A 16,380-nucleotide genomic window follows, 5' to 3' on the forward strand; every position below is an offset into this window, starting at 1 on the left:
AGGGTGGACCAACCAGTTATTAGGTTTAGGGGGCAATCACTTTTTCACACAGGGCCATGTAGGTTTGGATTTTTTTTCCCCCTTAATAATAAAAACCTTCATTTAAAAACTGCATTTTGTGTTTACTTGTGTTATCTTTGTCTAATATTTAAATTTGTTTGATGATCTGAAACATTTAAGTGTGACAAACATGCAAAAAAAATAAGAAATCAGGAAGGGGGCAAACACCTTTTCACACAACTGTACTTTGGTGGCATCACATGTTCTGTACATGGAATTTGTGCTCAGTTCTTGAGTGTGACAAAGGATGACTAAAGTCAGGAAGTGACAATGGTTCAAGCATTGTCATCATTGTCTGTTGAAGAAACTGTCACACTGCCTGGGGCATGTTCATTGCCCCAACTGTTTGTTTCCTTGTGGTGGTGAAATAATGCATTGTCACTTTGTGCAATTGTGAACTTCCTTAGTATTATTTGCTATGGAGAGAGGGAAAATACAATGCAACAGAAATATTGAGTGTTGAGACTGTGTGCATGTGTGTCTTAAGAAAAAGACCTCAGGCAAACCTTAATCAAGGTACGGTTTTGTTTTGTTTTTTTATTGGTGGTGGTATTTGATTCACACACATATTTCCTGAGAGTAAACACACTGACTTCTCTACTGTCTTTACACAGTGGGAGGAGCAAGACAGCCTCAGGCTTTACCTCTGACACGCAATCATCTGCTTGGTTATATTTTCAGTGATCTGAGGCAGCAGACTTCCTGGGCTGTCACCGGAGAACAGCAGCTTCACCCGCTGTCTGTTCCCAGAACTGGCTAAATACATCTCACTGTCTCAAACAGACCAATTAATGCCCTTTCACTGCACATATAATAATGTCTTTATTATTAAATAACATTGTGGATTCATATCATGTACTGAGGTGACTATTTTTGAACACAATAGGTTTTAATTAAATATTTCTGCCTTCCTACTGGGTATATGCAGCTTATGATTTGATATCTATTTTACTGTTTTTTTGGAGACATGCATTTAAGCATCTTAGACTAACATCTACAATTTAAGTACCTGGTGATATACTATACATACAACAGTAGCAGCTTATAGATGTCAGACGTAATGTGTAAATAGAGGTACTTGTTCCGATGTGCATTCATCACTTAAGCGACTGTATTTCCTCGTCATATACTGTCAGCATGCCAGTGTTGTTTGTTCTACATCTACAGTATGTGTCAGTGTAATAATGCAGGATGCTGTAACAGTCTAAAGATAGGCTAAAGATTACTGTGACAGTTCTTCATACTACCAGCTGGTCATCCCCTTTTCTGCAAAAAAAGCAAGTAAAATGTATTGTAGTGTTTAAAAAAATAAAGCTATAAAAATAAACTGACATTTTCTCAGTGCACACAGTGTAGCTTCACAATCTGAAGAGCACTTGTGCTGTTTACAATATTGAAGTGAGGCACAGCCTCAATGATTCCAGTTTTCCTTCTCAGCAACCCTCACAACCCCTGTTCCAGGCCCAGAGCTGATCCAATCATCGCCCTGACTTTGCATATCCCCAGAGAGGCACGCAGACTCAGCCAAGAGCAGGGAGGAGATGAGTGAACGTCAGCCCAGAACTGCAGCATCTCCCTGGGTGTGATGCGGTGGATGGCCACCATGGCCTGATAGCAGCATCGCCCATAGGGAACAACTGGACCACCAGAGAAGAGAGGACAGTGCGAGGGCAGCACTCCCGCTGCCCGAGCACACAGACCTACAAACACGTCCTCTGGAGGCAGAGGTGTGGATAGAGGTGAAGCAGAGGCTGCCAGGGAAATTTTGAGCAGTGCAGAGCGGGACAGAACATAGGCTGTACCACTGCAATAGTCTGGGAAGACTGAGGGAGGGTAGGCCCCTGAAGGGAGGTAGTGCTTGCTATCTGGGTCACGGTTCGGAGCCACATGGAGATGCACCCTACCAAGATACAAGTCCCCTTGTTCATAGGGGTTACGGCTCTTGTTCAGGAAGTGCAGGAGGGCACTGGGATTGAACAGGACATCATCATCCACTTTGGCCATGAAGTGAGCATGAGGGCAGAACCGACGGGCCCAGCCCAGCATGGACAGTGTCTTCAGGGTGAGGTTGGTGTAGGTGTCCAAAAAACGCCCTTGAATCAGATCTCCTCGCTCCCGGGCCTCCTCTATCAGCAGCTTGGCCAGTCCCGGGTCAGACGCCACACCCACCATGAAGAGCGTCATGACCCGCAGGCCCCTCACCTCCACTTCCCCTCCCCAGGTGTCCCTGATGGCTTGGCGGGCCCTCTGATTGGCAGGAGCCGTGGTAACCATGGTGATGAGGTAAGGCTTGGCACGCTGGCACACGAGCGGGCTGGGCATGAGCAGAAACTCCTCGGGTCGGGTGGGGGGGACGCTCTGAGGGGGGATGATGCCGGCGTGCGGCTCCACCACTGTGTTCATGCCCAACGAGGTGACCCATGACTCGATGAAGTCCACAAAGAGCAGAGCCAACAGGGCGGCGCACGCCACAGCCGCGCAAAGAAATGGCAAAAGCCCAAGCCGGTTCCCTCGCTTTCCAAACCGGGGTTTACATACCCCGTTACATACCCCCCGTCCCACCATGACCAACCTCCACGACCGCTGCGCAGCTCTGAGGACGGCTATGGCTACTGCGGTTTCTCCCTTGCTTCCACGACCAGAATCCGCCTCTATCCCTCTATCATTGCGTTTTTTGCGCGTCCCCTCCGCTTTAGTTCTCCTCGGGTCGCTGCTTTACTGGAGGATCCAGGTCCGCCGCAGCAGCCGTGGGACAGTGCCAGCGTCGGTGAGGATGCGGTAAATGAGCCGGTACTCTTGTGTTGATGCTTCGGCTCGGTCCGTTTCACAAAAGTGGGATACGCAGCTGCGCAAATGAAACGGTCGTTTCGACACCGGCCCGGAGCTATTTTTGCTCTATACTCCACCCATAGGTAAAAAGCGCCCCGATGCTCTCTGATGATGGTTCGCCTTTGATGAGCAGTTGTATTTTCCGGTCATCGAGCTGCGTATTGATCGTCCCCTGGACAAACCAGCCGACTCCACATCGACAAATGTTGACCTAGTCCATGTGTGTTCGCACCAACTCTATAGTCATTTTTTTTAGTAAACAATAGCCTATGTGGATTGGCACAGTTTGATCATTAAAAGAAAATATTAAAATAAACCTTGCATACTGCTCATATAATGTAATTGGCTTGGTGCATATGTCCTATACGATTTACAAACAGACTCCGGTTCCGGCAAATACTAGCGAAGCATTTACTGGATGGACTTTTTTTTTTTTTTTTTTTTTTTTTGCATTAGTCACAGAGGCCCAACATTGTAGAATGACTGCTGACCACTGAGTCACAGGATGTGGAAGCTTTTGAATAGAGGGCACATCGGTTATATTACTGCTTTAACTATTTATTGATAATAGGCTATTTATTCATGAGTATTATGCCAAATAATCTATTAAGCCATTTTTTGAAAACAGTTTTCATGTCACGGGACATTTAGTGATACTAAGGCCCAGCGAGGGCACATCTCTTCATGCGATCTTATCGGCCTCCAACTGCAAACATTAAGTGAAGCCTGATAAGAAGACTAAGCTGAATGCAGAGTGAATGTCTGTCAAATACCCAACTTTAAACTGTGTTCACTGCGCTAAATATCTAAGGATCATTATTATTATTTGCATCACTGTCATTTGACTGGATGTGAAGCTTTCCCGTGCGCCTATTATTCCCCCGCACCTCCAGTGCTGTCAGGCTTGGAGGCGCAGGGCTACACCTGGTGGTCATTTAGTGGTAATGCTCGTTTTCTGTTTATTAAGTATTCTGCATATGGGCGTGTTTTTCCGTTTTCTTCTTCTCCCGTTCCTGTCTTTTCCTTCTTTTTTTCTTTTGTAGGGCTGAAGTTGGACTAAATTTCCATAAAATGAGGGAGAAAGTGATGTAAATGTAAGCAACTGGTGTATACAAATACGAAGTTGTTCTACTGCAGAGATCTGACTGCACAATGGGAAGAAACAGACAAAGAAAGATGCCTCAAAGTATTTGTTTATTCACTATATTGTTGAAATACAAAATGTGTGTTGCAAAAGGATTTCCAAATCTTGACACCAAGATTTTTTTTGTTTTTCACAAATAAATAAAGTTGGTGGCTACAGACAGTATAAAAACAACATGGGCTATGAAACTATAAACAATGTCAGTTCTTTGTGACTACAGATGACACCATGTTTTAGCCTGTTTGGATATAGGCCTATCTCTTGGACTTAATTGTAAATTACCTAAAATAACACAAATGAAAAATACTTTAATGTGTGGGTGTTATGGTACTGTAAGGGCTACTTTAGTGATGATCTAGTAGCCCACAGTACGTGAATGACTTTCATAATACTGTGTACCTGTGTCAGGTCTTTTTCTTCTTTTTTTAAAAAATTAGGGTTCATCACAGTTTCTTTATTGTGACAATTTAAGCATGCATAAACAGACAGAACTAAAACAGAAAATAAAAGAATAAAACATGATCCGATTTTTGTAACTAGATTACATTTGTTTAACATTTCAGTTCATCAGTAAACTACAGTCTTGCAGTTGGCAACATACTGAATAAACAAATGAAAACCCATTATGTAGCAAACATGTTATTAATTATTCTACAGCACTATGTGGTTTTTATATTAATCCCTTTTGATAGGGGCCAGTAGAACTTTTTTGGACTTTTGGAGTATCCCTCCGAGGATCTCAACTTATTAAAATGTTATTATTAGGGATTCATTGGGTTTTTTTTTTTTAAATACAGCATCAGATCTTTAGGACACTTCAGCCTTGGCAGCGCTACTTTAGGTGTTTTAGTCAGTATCAGACTCAATATTAAGACAACCATGCCAGATTCGGCATTATTTAAAAGCTCTAAGTCTCCTGATTTTATCTGTGCAAAGCACTGCAGAATTCTCATAACACTGCATCAGCTATTGGCAAAAAATTGGTTCAGACTTGTGGCGACAAGACTCTTTCCAGATAAAAGGAACTGTAAGTGGGTGGTGCTTCCCTTGTCCACACACACACACACACACACACAATTTATTCATTTTCACATCATAATTAATTTTTAATCATTAAGAAGAACAGGGAAAGCAAACTAATAAAAAAAGGATCCAAGTTTATTAAAATGAAATAAAGGTCATCACAATAGCATCAGCAAACTCTTGTCAGTTCATATTCCTCACAGAAATATATATTAATAAATATTAATTAATTCAACTTAATTTCACTTTCCCCTCATATTGCCTAATTTAGCCTTTAAAATACACCATCATCTCACGAGTTTATCTGTACAAAGCACTGCAGGATTCCTATAACACTGCAACAGCTATTGGCACAAAATTGGTTCAGACTTGTGACTACAGGGCTCCAAAGTATTTTCCAGGTAAAGTGAACTTAAAGTGTGTGAGGCTTTCCTTGTCCAGTCCACAAAAAACAAAACAACAAAACAAAACAAAAAAACAAACAAACAAACAAACCTGTAATCTCGTAATTTTTGGATATGATATAGGCTACTTGTACTTTACTTGAGTATTTCCGTTTACATTTCTCCTCAAATAAATATATATTAATAAATATTAAATAATTCAACTCTCAGTTTCACTTTATATTTTCCCACCGTGAATACTTTGACCACCACTGTTTATGAAACAGCCTATTAATTTGACCACAAAGTCCCCAGACATGGTGACGTCATGCTGTCTGGCTCGGCGGACGGGTGGGGGGCGAGAGAGAGGAAGGAGAAAAAAAAAACCTCAACCATCATCAACGCGCTGGCGGTGCGGGGTCACGAACTATGACCTTTAACAGAAGAAAACCAAAACAAATATTTTATAAAATAGCAGAGCGTCCTAAATCCAAGACCGCCGTTTCCCGGAGGTAAGTCTCAGTCCTGGATTGAAAACCGTAGAAAGCTCTCGGAGATACCGGATGATAAAAGAGCGCGGCTAATCTCCCGGCTAGCTCGCTGGCTAGCCGATGTGGAGCTGCCTTCCTGCCCGTCTCCGGCAACTCGGGATCCGGGCAAGGGCGCTGGGCTCAGCGTGCCTACGCGGATGTTCTTTACACACAGTTAAATTAATAGTTAACATTTGTCACCCCTGTCGACTTAACCTGAACCAATCCCTGTATGCTAAAACGACAAATCCAGAGGGAGGGACGGGTAGAGTCAGCTCTTAATGCAGCCCTTGTTTGATTTACTTGTATTAAGCTAACGTTAGCTAGAACAGCTAACACTGGAAAGATGTAACTGCTGCAGATGAACTCGACCCTTTTACCTTTGCCATCCCGGGGACAGGAGTGGGTTGAAACAACTATGACTTTATTTACCAAAGTTGTATTTTTGCATTTACTGCCAGCACATTGACAGTCGTCCACTGTACTCTCTGGAAAGAAAACTGCACTAATATATTTATCATAAGGATTCGTCTCCAGTGTTACTGGCTGACTGCCAAAGTCTCCATTTTGTTCTGTATTGTGATGCGTTTGGGGAGGAAGTATTGATGGACACTGTGTTGCACCAATCAGTGAACATTATGCGGCAGCATGCTGCTCCCTTTGGTCAGTTTTCACCAATGCAGTTTTTTTTGTTTATTATAACTCCAGTTCAATAAAGACAGTCAATACTGGAAAGTGCAAGGATGATGGAAGAAGTTAATACTGGTCAGCTGAAACCGTTGGTCAATTAACCAATTAGTTGATGGACTAACATAACTGGCAACTGTTTTGATTATCTCTTAATAGTTCAAGTAATTTTCAAACAAGCATAATTAAAAATTGTCAAACATTCACTTGTTTCAGCCTCTCAAATATGAGGACTTCTGTGAATTGACTCAGTAGGCTGCCCAAACCTTTGTTCATGCCACAGTTACTGATTTATTTATTTCTAATTTTCTGTTTGTATTTACTTCTTTTACTTGTTTTCACTTCCTAAATCAACAAAATCATCAACTACACTCAATGATGATGCTGCATATTTACACTCATTTTGACAAAGTGAAAACAGAATTTTAGACATCTATGGAAATGTATTAAAAAGGAATACTTGAAATATCACATTGACATAAATATTCAGACCCTCTGCTATTACACTTGAAATTTAGCTCAGGTGCCTCCCATTTCTGCTGAGCTTCTTTAAATATTTAAATATTCTTTAAATGTTTCTACACCTTGATTGGAGCCCACCTGTGGTGAATTCAATCGACTGGACATGATTTGGAAAGCCATACACCTGTCAATATGAGGTCTCAGAGCTGACAATACATATCAGAGCAAAAACTCTGATATGTATTGTCTCTGAGCCTCCAGAGCTCAGGATCGCGTTGAGGCACAGATGTGGGGAAGGCTACAAAAAATTCTGCTGTACAGAAGGTTCCCAAGAGCACAGTGGGAGAAACTTCCACCAATTCTAGTCCTCATGTCTGGTTTCCTCCAAACATGATGCTTAGAATTGAGGCCAAACAGTTCAATCTTGGTTTAATCTCACAGTCTATGAGTCCTTTAAGTGCTTTTTGCAAACTTTCACCGAGGAGATGTTAACGTCTGACCACTCTGCCATGAAGCCCAGATGGGTGGAGTGCTGCACTTTTAATTTTAATGTCCTTTAATCCTCTATAATACCATAGCGTTAACATTATTTGTCTAAATATGTGCCAGTGTTGCCCTGCTTAATGCTTGTGGCATCTTTCTAAACAGACCTCACTAATGACCTTACATCATCATGACAACCAACCTGAATCTGCTGTCTCAGCAGAAAGTGGATTCTGAGCACGAGGCCGAGGTGAGTGTGCAGAGGAAGAGTTGCATGATGAACATGTTTGTTGACAGTCTAGGTTGTTGTGTATAAACCATATGAAGGATTTGTTTTTAAGTGAAAGAAACTGCCATGCTACTCTCTTTGGCTGTGTTTTTAGTAGATGCTGCCATTATTTGTTGCCATAGAGACCTTCTCCACACAGTTCCCTCTTGTATTTAAGTAAAAATGTTTTTTAATAACAGTTGTATGCTTTGCACACACTTAAATGAAATATATTTGTGTTGCACACATAGTAATTTTATGATTTGCATGTCTGTAATTTTATTAAAATGTCTAAAATGTCCTAGGTGCCATCCTCTCCGTCAGACTCAGTGATGAGCGAGTCTCCACAGCGCTTTCAGGTCATCTCCACTGAGCCTGCCACAACACCACAGCGAATACAGGTAACCGCAGCTGGCTTCAGAGAATGTGACACTGCTCCTGCCTGTTGATGTTGTCCTCTTTCGGTGCATTAACAGCAGCAATGAACACCTTGATGTTACAACATGTGACTAAGCTCTCCCATCTACAGTGTCACTCTGTTCTCTTTTTTTTTTTCTTTCAACCCCATTGGTGTTTGTTCATTTCCACCTCCCTCTCTTTGTGTCTCCCTCTTCCATCTTGACCACCCTCAGATTGTAACTGACCAGCAGACAGGTCAAAAGATCCAGATAGTAACAGCGATGAACCCGTCCAGTGCTCCCAAGCAGCAGTTCATTCTCACCACAGCTGACAGCTCAGGGGCAGGCAAGGTTATCCTGGCCTCACCAGACAGCCACAACACTAAACAGCTCATCTTCACTTCTGCGGACAGCCTGATGCCAGGAAGGATACAGGTACAGTTTTACCCAGAATATCACCCCCTGGTACATAGTGTGATGATGCCATTGGCAATATCTTGGTCTAGATATTTGTTACTATTTTCAGACATTGTTATAACTATGATACAGACATTAAGCTGAAACACAATCTCCATGGCCTGTGTTTGACTTTGCTTTTCAGATCGTCACAGATCCAGTGTCAATGGAACGGTTGTTAGGGCAGTCAGGGGACTTGAGTCGATCACAGCCAGTGGAGTACTGTGTGGTGTGTGGGGACAAGGCTTCAGGTACTAAAGCTAACAGCTGCATTATCTGCAGATGTGGTATTTTCTATGTATTTTGCCTGATGCATCCTGACATCAGTTTCAACAGTATGTTTAGCTTCACAGTGTCAGCAATCTCACCCACACACACACAGTGATTCAGACACTCTAATAAGTCTTCTCTGTCTTCAGGACGTCACTATGGAGCAGTCAGTTGTGAGGGATGTAAAGGCTTTTTCAAGCGGAGTGTGAGGAAGAACCTGACCTACAGCTGCCGCAGCAAAGAGGACTGCGTCATCAACAAACACCACCGCAATCGCTGCCAGTTTTGCCGGTTGAGGAAATGCCTTAAAATGGGGATGAAGACTGAGTGTGAGTTTGCATCCTAATCCAGGACGCAAGACATGGAAACAAAAATACAGTTGCACTTAGAAATTAGTTGGAATTAAAAAATCATAAAATCTTAAAAATGGTGAACTGAGGTTTCTAAAGAGGCCTCAGAAAGTATTAAAAAATCTTTAACTTTATCTACAAACGTCATATTTTTTCTTGCCTTGTCATAGAAAGTAACATTGGTCATGTATTTTTTTTTTTTATGTTTGCTGGCTGCTAGGGGATATCATGGGTAGTGTGCATGCAGGAGGCTTTCAGTCAGTACCATCAGATCTGTAGAAACACTGTCACTACTGCTAGCTTCAGTAGCTAGGAACTAAAAATAAATTAATTATATTATTTTATTTAGTTAATCCATCCATCCATTTTCTGTCATACAGAGATCACATTAATTGTTAAATACTGAGAGAATTATTGTTATATCCTACTGGGAAGTACTGAAGTCTAAATAATTGTTTTTCTCTCATGATTTGACCAATATGGGCATGAAAAAGGCATTAAAGTATTTCCTTTGTAGAAACTGTGATTATGCATTTGCAGGGTAAAGAGAAGGGAGGGGCTCTTTTAATCAAATAATGCGGGTTCAAGCCCCTTGGTTTATTGCATTTCTTCAATAATTTGAAGAATTGTAACAATTTAAACCAAAAGGGCTTTTTTCTGCAGCTACATTGAAGTGTCCTTCAGCAAGACACTGAATTTCCACTCGCATCTGCTATTTTCCTTTGGGATTAATAAAGTGTTCTATCTGTCTGTCTATGCTCATCTGTGTTTGAGGGAGTGATAAAAAAAAACCAACATTCCTCTGGGGTCACTTCTATAATTATAACCATTAGGAAAAGGTAATGTGGGTTTGTCTGCTTACTGTTTGTCCTCAGCTGTCCAGAGTGAGAGAAAACCCATTGATATAGTGCCCAGAGAGAAGCATGCCAACTGTGCTGCCTCCACCCAAAAGATCTACATTCGCAAGGACCTAAACAGTCCACTCATCGCCACACCGACCTTTATCTCTGATACAGAGACAGATGGCTCCAGGTCAGTGGGAGTCAGGACTACACACAAACCTAAGACTTGGGGTCTCATCTTTGTTCTCTTTCTCAGCTGTTGTTGATACTTGAACTGGATTTTCATAATGCTTTGTGCCATGTGCAGATCCAGCCTGCTGGACCAGGGGATGCTGGTTAACATCCAGCAGCCGGTCATCCAAAGTGATGGAACTTTGCTGCTGGCCACTGACTCAAAGGTACAGATGTGTCTGCAGACACAGTAAATATAACATCTGTCTCCTCTGCTCCTTGTCACTGTCTGTTACTTGTAAGATAAGTACCATCTATGATTTTTCTCAAAATGCTGTTTGGCAGATTTGTTTTTGAACTGATTAACAGTATATTTAGTCTTTATTTAGCCCTTCAGCGTGTTTTAAGAAGCATTTGCTATTCCTGTGTGTTACATGCAACTAAATTTTGAATATTATGTGCCTAGAATGGATCAAGTGGCAAGTGATCTTCGCCTCTATGATGTAAAATAATGCGTCCTTTGCCTTCAGATGGAGTCTGGGCAGGGTGACTTGGGGACACTAGCCAATGTGGTAACATCACTGGCCAACCTGAGTGACTCAATAAAAGAGAATCTAAACAATGGTGACACCTCCGACAACCAGCACGAGGAGCAATCTGCCAGCGAGATAACACGGTCAGTCAGCAGTGCACAGAGAGGAGAGGAGTTTGGTTGCGAGAGGTATCCGCAATGTTTCATCACTAACTTTAACAGGCCCTCTATGAATTATTATTATTATTAGTCTATTATTAGTTTATTTTAAAAGGAACCATGTTTGTCTGTACAGAGGCAAAAAAAAGTTCAAATGACAGATACAACTTCATCATCTTTTTACTTGTGTTTTTAAGTGTTATGTACTTTGTAAAAATTTCTTTTAAAAAATTGCCAGCTCATGAAGTATCATTTTACCATTTTACTATAGACCAGGAGTCCACAATTAACTCACTCTAATTGGCATTCTGATATTATAAAAATGAATAACATTATAAATATGTAAGACACTTACATTACTCTCGTTTTGATATTTAGCAAATATTTAATGCAGGTCATTTGCAATGTCTTCAGTGACTTTATCACTGGTATTATCCTGTTCTAGGCATTTTAAATAACAGTTTCCAGATTATTTTGTATTTTAAATTTAATCATTTTAGTTTTTTCCATTTTATTTACATGACAGGATTTTGTTAAGATAAGTTACAGCTTCATTGTTCATTTAAATCAAATCTACTGTACATTACCACAAGACAAGAAGGTACTGAGTGACTGAAAGCTTAGATCATACATTTGATGCAAAGGAAATAACTGTGGGACTGTTTGGATCTTTTGTCATCACTCAGGTATGCATAAAATGATGTGTGTACAAACAGGAAACATGAATTTGTGTTGTGTGTCTCTGTGTTGTGCACAGTGCCTTTGACACCCTGGCCAAAGTCTTCAACCCACCTGAAGAAGGGGTCGGACAGAGTCTGGCAGATAAGTCACAGTGTGTGGGTGGAACAACAATCCAGCTGATTGGTCGAGACCAGGAGACCCCCATCATTGAGGTGGAGGGACCACTGCTCACTGACAGCCATGTCGGCTTTAAGGTGGGTGGAGTCAACTCATGAAGCGAATGGCCACAATAACAGACACACTTGTTGAACAGATCTTGGTGGTCAAAGGTCAAGGTCACAGTCACGGTGACCTCACAAAACACTTTTTAGCCATTACTTAAGACTTTACACAGTAATAGAATTTTACACAAATGAAAATTTCACGCAAATGATTGATATTTTATATGACTCTGGATAAACAGGGATGTAATCTGAAACAAGTCTGAGTGGCAGAGGCATACAACCGTGTGGCGGTAATTCTAGTTCCCTTTTGATTTGATAGTGGTAGTAGAAATATAGACAGGAAATGTGGGGAAAGACATGCAACAAGGGTCCTCTGGTCAGAGGTCAGATTGTGGACGTTGCAGTTATATAGTATGCTCTTAGATCATTGAACTACCAGCAAGCCCCAATTTATCTGTCCATTGTCATTTGCAAATTTGCAAAAAAAAGGATTATCTATCTATCTATTTGTTAAATTATTTTTTCCCCCCTTAAGATCCTTTTCCTGTGTCCTCCTCTGTTTTTCCTCTAGCTGACCATGCCCAACCCCATGCCAGAGTATTTGAATGTGCACTACATCTGTGAGTCGGCATCCAGGCTTCTCTTTCTCTCCATGCACTGGGCACGCTCCATCCCTGCCTTCTCAGCTCTCGGGTGAGAGTCTATTTGACACATGAAGAGTTAACTTACACTCTCAGGAAATACCACAGCAAGCTCCTATCTATTTACAGTATATAATGTTGTGAAGTCTACAGGCACGAGCTCACAGCCATCTTTCTTCCTTTTTCGCCATCTTTTCCAGTCAGGAGGCAAACACCAGTCTGGTGCGAGCCTGCTGGAATGAGCTGTTCACTCTGGGTCTTGCTCAGTGCGCTCATGTGATGAACCTGTCGACCATCCTCGCAGCCATCATTAACCACCTTCAGAGCAGCATCCAGGATGGTATGGACCACAGACCTCGTCATCACTTCACAGTAGGACACACGCATCTAAACAGAAGAGAAGAAATGTGATGTTTAAAGTTGTTACTACAACAAACTAGACCTAAAGAGTAGTGACATTGTCCCCGTTGTAGATTAGATAATTATGAAACTTTGAGATTAAATAAGTTTTACCTGTTGTTACATTTCCATGTTTTTTCTTATTTGTTAATTTGTATTTATTTGTTTATGTGTCATACAAGACAGCTCAGATTGAATATTGATGTAAATTAGAAAATTTACGCATCTCCCAACTACTATCTTGTTGTCACAACTATATGTCAATGACATGTCTAAATGTGTCTTAAACTAATAGTTAAGAGGAATTACAACCTTTCATGGTGATTATATGTTTTCTTGTTTTCTCTAAGTGACTTTCCTGGTTAGATAAAGCTTAATCAACTAAAAAAGTAAATTACAAATGTTGTTGCATCAAACTTGGTATTTCCTTCTGTCTTAGATAAACACTCGGGGGAGAGGGTGAAGCAGGTGATGGAGCATATCTGGAAGTTCCAGGAGTTCTGCAACAGCATGACAAGGTTGGAGACTGACAGCTATGAATATGCCTACCTGAAGGCGATAGTGTTGTTCAGCCCTGGTGAGTCTGCTAAGACGAGTGTCTGATATTCTTATTCAAGTTGATAATAGATATTGTAGCTGTTATCAGATAAATGAAAGAATACTCAAGAGGAGCGAATGAAATTTAAATAACTGACCTGTATTTGCATTTTTTTTAATGGTAGTTGTGTGTTTGACTCATCAGATCACCCGGGTGTGGACAGCAGCGGGCAGATTGAGAAGTTCCAGGAGAAAGCTCTGATGGAGCTGCAGGATTACGTGCAGAAAACCTATCCAGATGACACATACAGGTGCGTTCATACTTCCAGTCTAACCCGTCAGCACAACGTCCTCACCCAGTTTCAAAGCAGTAGCACACTGACTTACATGTGATCTTGTTGTAGTCTCATATGTTTATTCTTTGTGGTTTGCCGCCTTGATCAGTAGTATGTCGCATGATGTTGGACTGGCACATTCTACTCCCCATCAGCTTATGCTATATGTTGTTTCCATGGTGACAATATGTCTAATACACAGTATATCACTGCTCTTCCACTGACATATACCATTTCTTTCATTACACAAATGAATAAATAAAAATTAAATTTAATTCAAGTCATTTTTATTCCTATAGCCCATGTCACAAATCGCAATTTTGTGATATTCCCAGATGGACAGACATGCTGTAAACATAGATGAAGACACTGATCCAGGAGGATGATGAGAAATACATCAGTGACAGTTACTGTACACTGCGTCGGTTTGAGTTTGTTTAGGTTAACAAATAAATGCAGAAAGAAAATAAACTACAATTCTCCAGGGTTGATGGGTATCATACTTTATTCATCACAGTCTCAACGAAAAGTTTCCCTTTGCTTTCACCTGTAGCACACCACTCTCATGACTATGTGTGTCCACCTTCACCTTCAAATAAAGAAACAAGCAGGTCACCACAAAATATCAGTATAACTGGGACTGTTGTGTGTTTCTCCAGGCTGACCCGTATCCTGACTCGCCTCCCTGCCCTTCGCCTCATGAACTCAAGCATCACAGAGGAGCTCTTCTTCACTGGCTTAATAGGTAATGTCTCTATTGACAGTATCATTCCCTACATCCTCAAGATGGAGACGGCTGAGTATAACAGCCAGGACTCTGACCCTACAGAATGAAACCCCATCACCAGGACCCAGAACTGTCAAGTTAAAGATGGTACTCTTGTTGTCAGTCAAAGGGTTTATTGTTGAACCCCAGTCCAAAATCCTGCAGCAGCCCCTTGTTTTCTAACAATGCATGGTGCAAAGTCATTCAGGAATTCTTTAGATAAGATTATCTGGCATTGGAGAACTAGGGTGACATCCTCTGGAGCTGATGCATTGTGGAAGTCTTGAGTTTCTGGCCTAAACTCAGCCTCTCTGAATTAAATGAAAAAGGAATTTTCTACAGCTGCAACTATGCTTGTTAATGTCTTCATAGCACTTCAAGATCATTACAAGTGAACTTTACCCTCTGGCCTTTTAAACTGTTGCAGTCTTATCTAAGCCTTACCATGCTCTCATGTTGATCGCATACATGATTTGCAAATATCAGATGAAATATGGTACATTGACACAGTCCAGAGTCTAAAAATCACAAACAGAAATTTTACATGTGGAATCAGAATTTCATGTATTTAAAAATCCTAATCTTAAGGCTAGTATTTACTTTAAAAGTGTCGTTGAAGCTGTTAAGTATTTATTTATTTTGGATTTTGTGAATATTGGCCCAGTATAATCTGATAAGGTTAATGACTGAGCTGTTAAATTGAGAATTCAGGATTTAACAAAGACTGAGTATGACTTTTTTGTAAGTGACACAAATGACAATTGATAATGTATGAACAGTTCTTTACTCTAATTAAATCTAAATAATAGCTAAAAAGAGCACTTCAATCAGGTACAAGAGCTAACTCAAACCTCAATCCTTCATTTTCAAAGTATTCATATGCACTGGCTATCACCAGTGAGCTATCACAGTGTGTACATAGCTCATTACGACATGACCAGTGTCTGATTTTATTCTTTCAGTTTTAATTTAAAATCCATGTGACCACATGTCCTTTTTCTATACTGGTTGAAATCTCAGAGAGTTTTTGTTTTTGTGTTTAGGTACACAAGTATTTCTGGGTTATCACAAATATGTTGCTGTTATAGGCTGTGCAATCACCTCATCACTTTTCTCTTTATGACAATCAATTATATGTTATTACCGTCTGTCGCATCAGTGTCACGACTTTTCCTCTCAGTCTACATTTTGTATGTGTATTTATCAATGGCCGTTATTTCTTTCAAAGAATTAGAATATCTTAAAGATTTTGGGTTCAGAAATGTTACTAATGTGTAGCTATGCTGCTGTTTTTGTACATGTGTTTGCATTTGTATTCTGCTAAGTGCACATCAATCAGCTTTTGTGGCGTTCCACTACATTCATGCTGACTAAAACATTGTGTTTTGTAAGTTTTCTAAAAACTTTAATTTCTTGTGAAGAAATTTGCTTGTTGCATACTAAGTGTACTTAAAGTACTTTTGGGCAGGTTTCCCTGAAAAAAAACAAAAACAAAAAAAAAACGAGATCTTCTGCAAAGCCGGTCTCTAGTGCATCAGTGTCTTGAAGACCATATGGAGATATGGCTTACCCACTTATATAATGTTTCAGAAAAGGCATCCACAGCAACATGAATGATAATGGGGATTTAAAGAAGTCAACAATGATTATGTCTTGTGAAATTAATGTCAGAAGAATTGGGTTAAAAACCCATACAGACTGTTTGTTTGTTAAGGCACTGGTGTGAAATGACCTTTGTACATGTAATTTC

The 16,380-nt window shown here is 40.6% G+C and overlaps 2 protein-coding genes across 5 annotated transcripts; one reads left to right on the forward strand and one right to left on the reverse strand.

Moving 5' to 3' along the window:
• Positions 1 to 577: 577 nt before the first annotated feature.
• Positions 578 to 2,895, reverse strand: b3galt4 (UDP-Gal:betaGlcNAc beta 1,3-galactosyltransferase, polypeptide 4). The gene has a single exon (XM_071476604.1). The coding sequence runs from the start codon at positions 2,623 to 2,625 to the stop codon at positions 1,504 to 1,506; it is 1,122 nt and encodes a 373-aa protein (XP_071332705.1). The 5' UTR covers positions 2,626 to 2,895; the 3' UTR covers positions 578 to 1,503.
• Positions 2,896 to 5,789: 2,894 nt separating this feature from the next.
• On the forward strand, positions 5,790 to 16,196 carry nr2c2 (nuclear receptor subfamily 2, group C, member 2). Of its 4 annotated transcripts, none has more exons than XR_011690882.1 (15): positions 5,790 to 5,951; positions 7,767 to 7,851; positions 8,175 to 8,270; positions 8,502 to 8,702; positions 8,869 to 8,974; positions 9,143 to 9,322; positions 10,219 to 10,375; positions 10,493 to 10,583; positions 10,887 to 11,032; positions 11,805 to 11,982; positions 12,524 to 12,645; positions 12,794 to 12,965; positions 13,432 to 13,569; positions 13,735 to 13,840; positions 14,524 to 16,196. XR_011690882.1 is itself a non-coding variant. In XM_071476603.1 (15 exons), the coding sequence occupies exons 2-15, from the start codon at positions 7,792 to 7,794 to the stop codon at positions 14,696 to 14,698; spliced, it is 1,896 nt and encodes a 631-aa protein (XP_071332704.1). In that variant the 5' UTR covers positions 5,791 to 5,951; positions 7,767 to 7,791; the 3' UTR covers positions 14,699 to 16,196. The 4 variants fall into 4 exon arrangements, 2 of the variants coding, with proteins under 2 accessions (XP_071332704.1, XP_071332703.1); XM_071476603.1 differs by having other exon boundaries at positions 5,791 to 5,951; positions 12,794 to 12,933; XM_071476602.1 differs by having other exon boundaries at positions 5,812 to 5,951; positions 10,887 to 11,077; positions 12,794 to 12,933.
• The last annotated feature ends 184 nt before the right edge of the window (positions 16,197 to 16,380 follow it).

Source organism: Trachinotus anak, unplaced genomic scaffold (assembly GCF_046630095.1).
Source record: "Trachinotus anak isolate AG129_WGS33_773 ecotype Australia unplaced genomic scaffold, CSIRO_AGI_Tana_v1 ptg000004l, whole genome shotgun sequence".
Lineage (NCBI taxonomy): Eukaryota > Metazoa > Chordata > Actinopteri > Carangiformes > Carangidae > Trachinotus > Trachinotus anak.

Bases quoted from the DNA above. Each gene is read 5' to 3' on its own strand.
- nr2c2 (XM_071476602.1), top strand. From the start codon at position 7,792: ATGACAACCAACCTGAATCTGCTGTCTCAGCAGAAAGTGGATTCTGAG. The intron at 11,983-12,523 runs GTGGGTGGAGTC...TTTTTCCTCTAG, and splicing joins ACAGCCATGTCGGCTTTAAG to CTGACCATGCCCAACCCCAT. The intron at 12,646-12,793 runs GTGAGAGTCTAT...CATCTTTTCCAG, and splicing joins CCTGCCTTCTCAGCTCTCGG to TCAGGAGGCAAACACCAGTC.
- b3galt4 (XM_071476604.1), bottom strand. From the start codon at position 2,625: ATGGTGGGACGGGGGGTATGTAACGGGGTATGTAAACCCCGGTTTGGA.